Below are 9,632 nucleotides of genomic sequence, written 5' to 3'. Positions count from 1 at the left end.
ATAATAATGATAATAATAATGAGGGATTATTCCATTCTGAATACTGATTGGTTGAAGAGTCCAGATGCTTGACTGCTCCACTTACAGAAGTGTCTTGAAGTCTCTATCAATAAATACATCCTATAACATCAGGTGCAAAACTCTGTTGGGAGGTAATATAGTAAAAATAAAAGCACATAGACAACAATTCTTTACAACGTTTTTTTTTGTTGTTAAAGTGCTGTTCGGACAGCTAGAGGAAGTTCCTGCCACCATGGAGGTGCAGAACACAGAAGAGTCTTGAAGCAGGTCTTCCTTGTACCCTGAGAGATGGTGAGACCAGTGGAGCGGTGCTAGAGGATCGGAGGGGGCGTGGTGCAGTGCGGGGTGTGATAAGTGCTTTGAGGTAAGTGAGTGCTGGTCTGTTTTTGGCTTTGTAGATAAACATCAGTGTTTCAAACCTGATGCAGCAGCTACAGGAAGCCAGTGGAGGAAGCAGCGTGGGTTAGGGTTCGGGTTAGGTGGCAGTGTGGTGGTGTGGGAGAACTTAAGAAGTTTGAAAAACAGTTATAATAGTAATCCAGCCTCAAAATGAGAGAAGAGACTGAATTAGCATCTGAGTGGCCTGTGTGGATAGAAATGGACGAATCCTTCTGATGTTGTAAAGGAGAAATCAGCATGAACTTGTCAGATTAGCGATGTGAGAGGAGAAGGAGAGTTTATTGTCCATGGATACTCCAAGGTTGTGCGCAGTAACTGAAGATCAGAGAGTAATATTTACAGCCTTCACCTTTCATACAAACAGACTGAATTTACATAGTTTAGCTTTAGTTTTTGTAGCATAAATTAGTGAGTTACGCATTTTGTTAGGATGATAAATGTAACCATGGTAACAACTTGTCATGATTTACAAACACAAATGTGTGGTGTAAAGATTTATTGTCATTATATTCACACACTCATTATCATATCATGTCATTACAGCCATGAACAAGTAGGTAGAATGAAACAGTCTCCAAATTCCAAATATGACACTTAATCAGAAGTGCAGAGAAAACATTCACTAACACATGTCTGATAAACAGAAAATAGAGTTATTGAGGATAATACAGTCGTTATAGCCATCATATAGAGCATAATTATAACAGTGCAGCACCTATAAGCTGTTGTGAGAGAGTATTACCAGGTCCAGGACACAGAGACAGAAACAGGACAAAGAGTCACAGTGATGTGGACACCTGAGACACGTCTAGTCCATTAGACACCTGAGATACTGTTGTCTCCTTCCCGCTCAACTCAGACTGGATCTCCAGAAATGTCTTGTTTTTAGTTTCTGGCACAAAAAAGAAGATAAATGTGGCCACAAGGCAGCAAATCACCAAAAAGATGAGGAAACAGAACTGCTGCAGTCCATTCTGTATGAGAGAGAGAGAGAAAGTAAATTATTCAGGTGTAAACTGTCCTCAAATAATTTTTTCTAATGTTCAGGAACGTACCACTATGAAGGGGAACACTATTAGTTATAGTTATACTGTAGGAACGTACCACTATAAAGGGGAACACCATGCTGATGAAGAAGAAGCTGAGCCAGTTGACTGAGCCGGCGATCATGTACGCTGCAGGACGAGTGGTCTGAGTGAAGAGCTCTGTGATCAGAATGTTTGTTACGCCACCTATAGCATGAAACACACACACACACACACACAGTAACGTGAACACATTAACACACACACACACAGTAACACAAACACACACAATAACATACACATACACACACAATAATATACACATACACACACACAGTAACATGAACACAATATCATTAAATGAAAGTTATGCTGACAAATAAACATTTACACTATTCCCTTCATTTATTTACTCATTCTTAGTCATTAAATACTTTGTTGTTTGTTAATTAGTTAATTAGTGTGTTTGTTGTCTGGTTGGTTCCTGCTTTGCGTGACCTGGTCCGAGGCCAAAGCTGAGGATGAAGGCGAAGATGCAAAGCATGCTGAGATACGGCACCCAGGAGCTGACCTTCTGCAGGACATGGAAAGTAAAAATACAGATTAAATATAAATCTGTGTTTATATTTCTGTGTGAGTCAAAACAAATTTGCTGATTAAGATGATGTGAAACAAAATTCTGTATATTCCAGACAACACACAAACTAGAGTGTGAGACACGTTAATCTCTGTACATCTCAGTCTATATCAGCCAGTCTTATCATCCAGGCTCCTGTTCTGAAAGATAAAGCGGTGCTAGTGTAGCAGGTGAGTAACCTGTAGCTGCAGGACAGGTAACTATCATTTCATTTACTTCTGTCTGCAGCCAAATGTTACAGGAAATGTTAACCGTTTAGACAATGCAAAAAAATATATAAGATAATGTATTACAATAAAATACGTTACACAGCTGAATAAAAATCAGTGTTTGTAATCTCATAATAGACTTTATAAATGTTTTGTGTAAAAATGAATTTGTTACCTGAAAGCTGAGCGCGAGAGTAAAGCAGACACACCACAAAGACATGAGAGAGTATCCTCCAATAATCAGAGCTCGCCTTCCCAAACGCTCAATCAGTAAACTCTACAACACACACGCGCACACGCACACACACACACACACACACACACACACACACACACACACATACGCATGACAGAGACTGGAACATTCCACAAGTCACAAGATTTTGGTCTTTATGCTCCAGTAAAGTTTAAAACAGAGCTTCTAATGTAATAATAAATGTAATAGTTATACTGTATACATATAGTAACTTTCCCCTTGTTATCTAATATGGGAAATTTATTCCTGTAGCCTAACTGATATGAAAAAAATTGTGATATAAGATCAGTAAAATCTCAATTTATCTTTTTATACATTTTAAAATGACGAGCTTTGAGAGTAAAAAGCCAGTTCAGCAAGCAGTGATGCAGTTTTATGGAAATAAAGTTCTGCCCCCAAAATGTAAATTTAAATGTGAAATTAATAGTTTTACTGACTTTACATTAAGTGACATACAGTGGGCGTGTCACTGCATTTGTGGATGGTAATACTGTAGTTTTCTTTGTTTTGTTTCATAATGTTTAAATTTTCTTTTAAAGATTCTTTGGATTCATTTCTCCACTAAAAGTTGTCATTTTGTTGTAATTATTTCTATAAATGTAAAAAATAAAATACATTAGGTTATAGGAGTAGTGTCATTCTCATCCATTATTGTGATCACACACAGTCTGTTTACAATGTCTACCAGGGTGATAAGAATATGGAGTTAAATTAAAGTTAGTAAAGTAGTTAAAAGTAGCTTTTTGGTGATATAGCCTTTTTTTTTTTTTTTTTTTTTTTTTACATTTGAGCTCCCGAGGAACTCTCTGAGGAACTCTCTGAGGAACTCTCTGAGGAACTCTCTGCACCTCCCTGACTAAGCAACTCATAAATTCATGTAAATATTTCTAAGATTCTACTTTTTAATCAACTTGTCGCTGATCATATCATTTCTAATGGAAACCTTTTGGACCCCACTGTGTTTGTGACTTACACATGTTAGTGCAGTTATGCACTCACACGCTCCAGTTCCCAGTGTGACGTAAGGAATATTTTCAGCCGGAATTCCAGCTTCCCTGAAGACATATTCTGCATAGAAATAAATCTGACAGAGCGAGGCTGCTGTTATACACGTTATATAATACACATCATTTAACACATGAAAAGCTTGGACTGGAGGAATATTTAACTGAATCTCATGTATGGCTTGTTCTGTGTGTGTGTGTGTGTGTGTGTGTGTGTGTGTGTGTGTGTGTGTATTGTACAGCGTTGATGCCATTGAGCTGCTGTGCTGTGCTGATTAAGATGACAATGAAGAGCGGCCAGCGATTTCGGCACTCGGTGAAAAGCTGCCAGGGTTTTAAGGGTTTGATTCCTTCAGCGCTGATCCGCTCTCTCTGCATGTCCTCCATCTCAACCTGGAAATGTTCTCCACCATGGAGCTGCTGCAGAGCTGAGGGAACACACACACACATACACACACACACACACGACAGAGACTGGAACATTCCAAAAGTCACAAGATGGGTTTTGGTCTTTATGCTCCAGTAAAGTTTAAAACAGAGCTTCTAATGTTCAGTTTCATCTTTTCAGAGTGCAGACTCACCAATATGCAGAACTAAAGCAACTACTGTTCAAAGAGGCAAACAAACAAACAAATAAATAAAAAAACATTAATCATTAACTAAAACCAGTGTGAATAGTCAGTATGAGAATAGAATCAATGAGAATAGAGTCAGTGTGTGAATGGAGACAGCGTGAATAGAGTCAGTGTGTGCATAGAGACAGTGTGAATAGAGACAGTGTGAATAGAGTCAGTGTGAATAGAGACAATGTGAATAGAGGCAGTGTGAATAGAGACAGTGTGAATAGAGGCAGTGTGAATAGAGGCAGTGTGAATAGGACAGTGTGAATAGAGTCAGTGTGTGCATAGAGACAGTGTGAATAGAGACAGTGTGAATAGAGTCAGTGTGAATAGAGTCAGTGTGAATAGAGACAATGTGAATAGAGGCAGTGTGAATAGAGACAGTGTGAATAGAAGCAGTGTGAATAGAGGCAGTGTGAATAGAGACAATGTGAATAGAGGCAGTGTGAATAGGACAGTGTGAATAGAGTCAGTGTGAATAGAGTCAGTGTGAATAGAGTCAGTGTGAATAGAGTCAGTGTGGTACCAGTGGTGCATGCTACTTCATCAGCTCTGTCGATCAACAAGAATCGAGGACTTTCAGGAAACTGCGGCAAGAAAATAAGCTGGAGAACAGCTGGAACACACGGAGAGATGAGGAGGAGAGGCCAATACTGTTCTCCACCCAGAAGTTCACTGAACACACACACATACACACACACACACACACAAAATCCAGCGGTTAGATGAACTAATCTGATTGGACAAGCGGCGCTCTGAGAGCACTGATATTTACTCTAACAGCACTTGGACGTGTCACTGTGTGTAATACTGAAACCGTTATTACACTTACTATGGGCTGCCAGCGAGGCTGTGTGTTACCATGGCAACACACAACCATGCTCTACCCAGCTGTGGCTTCTTTGGAAAATATTTTTGTAACATAAATGAAATATTTGCCAATATTGTGTCCACAGTGTCAGTTACTCAATATTAATCTCTTGATTATACAGCTGTTGTATAACAGTAACATCACACTCACAGCCTGCGCCGCGCTGATATTAAGTACAACAGAGCGACTGCGTGTGATTATTACTTCACTATAATCTGATTACTAACGTCAGTCCTATCACTTGTCCTGTTAGAATCCCTCCTGTGATGAAAATGGAGGTTCCCATCGCCATGGCACCACGCAGAGCACGGGGGGCAATCTCCCCCAGGTACAGTGGCTGAACACAGGCCCCTACACCTGTCAATCACACACACACACACACACACACACACACACACACACACACACACACATCACTGCTGCTGTATGAAGTGCAGTTATTTTAAATCTATATCAGACACCTGTGTGGTTTTACTTCACAGTGTGTGTTGTTTCCTCTGAAGTTTATATTGTTTATATTTTGTTACCTGCGTTTATCCCGGAGATGAAGCGGCCAGCGATGAGCAGCTCGAACGCAGCAGTAAGAGAACTCAGGCCCATTAGCACCGCTGCTAACAGAGCAAATGAGTTGTTGATCAACAGCGTTCCTTTTCTGAGAAAAAGACAGAGAGAGTCTCATTTACACCTGATAACACGTATGTCATGTGACTGGAAAAGACATGATCAGTCAGACTGAAACATTACTCGTGTGGGCAGTGCGGACTGGCCATAGGGAAGTTCGGGAAGTTCGGGCAGTTTGGGAAGTTCGGGCTGGTTTTGTGAAGGCCGGCCTTTTTAATAATTCTGATAATAAAAGCAGGCTACTAAGTCAAATTAGCTGTCAGGTGATCATTACATTAATTCAACTTCGAATTTTTGCTTACTGTACACACAAACATGGGGAGGAAAACCTTTAGAAAAAAATGGTTTAATTGTTTTACATATTAGATTAACACAAACAATACAAATGAACAGATTGTCTTTTTTATTATTGATTCATTGATTGAGAAACATGTTGTCAGCTCAAATTTGTTGTATTAAATTGGGGCTTGACAGCAAGTTCCCGGGCTGCTTTTTGCTGCCCGTCCGCCCCTGCATGTGGGTGTTGATATTAGGTTAGTAATGTTGGAGCTGTTTTTAAAGTGTTGCTTTTGTAATGATTGGTAAATTCTCTCTAGTTAACAGTTATAATCAAAAGTGGTCAGTGGACATTTTCACGGCAGATGAAAATGGCTAGAGTGCTAGCAGCCCTCTGTCTCGGCCATGTTGGTCTCGGCTCTTCCTCTTAGATCTGGACTCTTCGTGTCCACTCTCAGTCTTAGCTGTTGACTCAACTCTCAGCCCTTTATCTCAGGTGTTTATCTCAGGTCTTTATCTCAGGTCTTTATCTCAGTGTCACGTTCCAGTACGTGATGGAGTTGAGGAGGGATGCAAGTGCAGTATAAGCCGTTTAATAGAGAGAGACAGGCAGACAAATCAAATCATAATACAAGAGCATGGTCAAAACAGACAAAGGCTCAAGCTATCTACAAACAGGCATAAACTGGGCAAGGCTAGAATCCAAAACGAGAAACGAGAAACAAAGTCAATAAAGATGAATCAAACCGAGAAACGAGGAACAACCGCTTAGTAATGAGAACACACTCAATACCACGCAAAGTCATAGTATTTGAACAGTCTCTTATATACTGTGGTGTGAGTGAGTGTGAGATGGGAAACAGGTGTGTGTGATTAGAATTCCGGAGAAGGTGAACGGGTGTGTGTGTGGGAAATGTAGTCCATGGAGGCCATGTTTGTAGGCCGCAGTGCAGGACGGGAAATATAGTCAGTGGTTTGCTTTATCTCAGGTCTTTATCTCAACTCATGTCTCTTCATCTAATTTCTTCGTCTCGGCTCTCAGTCTCTCCTCTTGTTTGTTTACCAACTGCATTTTGTTTTTTGTTTGTCTTATTTCTGTGTGTGTGTGTGTGTGTGTGATTAGTACTCACCTTCCAAAGTGCACTGCTAGCGAGGCTCCAATTGAAGCTCCTACTAATCCCCCGATGGTGAAGATGGAGACGATGGAGGACCAGAGCAGTGTGAGGAGCTCTGCTGAGATGTTTGTGTCATAGCGCTTTATCCATGTCTGGTTAATAAAGCGTTGCACTTCCTGAACACACACACGCACATATCCATCTATTTTCTGCACTGTTTACCCTACACAGGTTCATGGGGAGCTCGGGGAATACCAGGGAATCCCTATCCCAGGGATCTTGGGGCAGCAGGCGGGAGAAACCCTGAACAGGGTGACAGCTTATTGCAGGGCACAATCACACACTATGGACAATTTGGAAAATCAGCCTATAATGCATGTCTTTGGACTTGGGAAGGAAACCGGAGTACCCGGAGGAAACCCCCGCAGCACGGGGAGAATATGCAAACTCCACACACACAGGGCTGTGGCGGGAATGAACTCCCAACCCTGGAGGTGTGAGGTTAACATGCTAACCACTAATCCCACAGACACACATGTATATGATAACACCAACTATATAGCAGATTGGAATATTATGATACATCATCACAATGATACACTGTCATAGCCTTAATTACGCTCATGATTCTCATGCCCCTTTTGTGTGTGTGTGTGTGTGTGTCTTGCCTTGTTCGGAGCGTTTATGATGGAGACGTTGTAGCCGTACTGAAAAGTTCCTCCAATTCCTGCAGCCCAAACCGCCATTAGCAACGTCTTACTGGGAACCTGACAAAACCCACACAATGAGAATACATTATATATGTATACACACGCACACACACACACACACTCACTCACACATACACACACTCACACATACACACACACACCCACACACCCACACACATAATGGGGCCCAAAAGTCTGAGACTGGGGAAAAAATTTTCATTTAAAATGTGAAATAAACATATTTAGGTTTTAGAATTTTAAAATATTTAAAACAAAGAAAGTAATTTTTAATATCGTGAGTATTTAATATTTAAGAACTATTTTTAACTTCCTATTTAAATGTAAACAAATGTGTGATATTGACCATATTAACTCGTTTGTACTAAAGGTCTGATTTTCCTCATGTCTAATCTCTTCCATTGAAGTGTGATCAGATGTCACTCCGATGGATTTGATCTAAAATGGATCATAAGCTTTTACACAAACTCGAGTGCACATTGTCATTAAAGCAAAAAGGGACGAACCGAATACTAAGAAACTAAGAAAACTCTACTTTTTGTCAATAATTGAACTTGTAATGAAAATTGTTGTATTAAATTAGAAAAGAATGAAAACAGAAGCATTTTCACTACTGCTCTCAGACTTCTGGACACCACTGTATATTATTAAACTTACAGATGATAATGAAACACACTCATTATAATACTAAATACAAATATTACACACAACTCCCATCAACATATTATTATCATTACTATTATTATTATTATTATTATTATCATTATTATTATTATTATTATTATTATTATTATTATTACTACTACTATTATTATTGTTATTGTTATTATTTTCCTACCTTTATCTCTTGTTGTTTTCTCAGTAAAGGTTGATGTTCTTTAAAGTCTTTTTCAGTCATCTTGTACAGTTCCTTCACTGATGTTTAACAACTCTACATTCACATAAGGTTTGTGTGTGTGTGTGTGTGTGTGTTTTATATATATATATATGTCAAGTTGAAATAGTTTTTTTCTGTAATTATTTACACTAGACAATCTATAACTGTATTAGAATAAGATTTAATACCATTTAATACACGCACACACACGCAAACACTATATGATGTGAATACACTCACCTTCGTCCTCACATCTGCTGTGTTGTCACGTTCAGTCATGATGCAGTCTCCATGATTTGGCAGAAATTGGAAGAGCATGTGAAGGCTTGGCAGGAGAAGTTTTAATACTCCTGTGTATTGTAATCCGTGTGTGTGTGTGTGTGTGTGTGTGTGTGTGTGTGTGTGTGTGTGTGCCTGAGGCAGCTCAGCTGACTGTGCATGCTACATGTCTGATAATGTAAGAGGCTCCAGTAAGGTTTGAAAAAGAACTTTCTGGCCGTTTTTTTTTTTTTTTTTTTTTTTACACCAAAAGAAATGTTGTGAAACAGGAAATAGCAATATATATTATAGTATAAAATACTATAGAACACTCAGCAAAAGTGCACCTTAAATTATTTAAAAAGTTGGGTTACAATCAGGCGGTGCTGATGATGAACCACAAGAATGAACGTTCTTCTGTGTTCTAATGTAATGGAGAAGTTTGATGAATAATCAGCTTTTCTTTCTTTCCCTGATGTATAGTGAGATGAACAACTAATGTTTTGAGAAATTACAAATAATATAATAGTTATTAATTACTTTAAGAGTATGTGACTTTATGGTATTTATAATAATAAAATCTCCACAGAAAGAAAAAAATCCAAACATAAAACACTTTCACATCAGGAGTAAAATAAAGTATGTCTCAGGAGTAAAGTAAAGTGAGTATGTCTAGAATAATTTGTTATGCTAGAAATTTTCCAAAATTAAGTCA

The 9,632-nt window shown here is 39.0% G+C and overlaps 1 protein-coding gene across 2 annotated transcripts; it reads right to left on the bottom strand.

Moving 5' to 3' along the window:
* Positions 1-901: 901 nt before the first annotated feature.
* slc2a11b (solute carrier family 2 member 11b) lies at positions 902-9,051 on the bottom strand. 2 transcript variants are annotated; one of them, XM_017452082.3, is made up of 12 exons: positions 8,900-9,051; positions 7,723-7,821; positions 7,070-7,230; positions 5,570-5,694; positions 5,270-5,399; positions 4,698-4,846; positions 3,792-3,979; positions 3,521-3,631; positions 2,467-2,568; positions 1,944-2,019; positions 1,525-1,652; positions 902-1,394 (listed from the first exon to the last, which is right to left on the bottom strand). In XM_017452082.3, exons 1-12 carry the CDS (start codon positions 8,975-8,977, stop codon positions 1,200-1,202), a joined length of 1,542 nt encoding a protein of 513 aa, XP_017307571.1. In that variant the 5' UTR covers positions 8,978-9,051; the 3' UTR covers positions 902-1,199. The 2 variants fall into 2 exon arrangements, with proteins under 2 accessions (XP_017307571.1, XP_017307572.1); XM_017452083.3 differs by lacking the exon at positions 8,900-9,051 and adding an exon at positions 8,621-8,727.
* Positions 9,052-9,632: the final 581 nt, after the last annotated feature.

Source organism: Ictalurus punctatus, chromosome 22, assembly GCF_001660625.3.
Source record: "Ictalurus punctatus breed USDA103 chromosome 22, Coco_2.0, whole genome shotgun sequence".
In the NCBI taxonomy this organism is placed as follows: Eukaryota; Metazoa; Chordata; class Actinopteri; order Siluriformes; family Ictaluridae; genus Ictalurus; species Ictalurus punctatus.
The sequence above is the reverse complement of the archived record's forward strand: the minus strand, read 5'-3'. Positions and strand labels throughout refer to the sequence as shown.

Excerpts from the sequence above, each read along its gene's own strand:
- slc2a11b (XM_017452082.3), bottom strand. The coding sequence starts at position 8,977 with ATGCTCTTCCAATTTCTGCCAAATCATGGAGACTGCATCATGACTGAA. Across the intron at positions 5,695-7,069 it reads CTAGCAGTGCACTTTGGAAG|AAAAGGAACGCTGTTGATCA; the intron begins GTGAGTACTAAT and ends TCTTTTTCTCAG. Across the intron at positions 5,400-5,569 it reads CATCTCCGGGATAAACGCAG|GTGTAGGGGCCTGTGTTCAG; the intron begins GTAACAAAATAT and ends TGTGATTGACAG.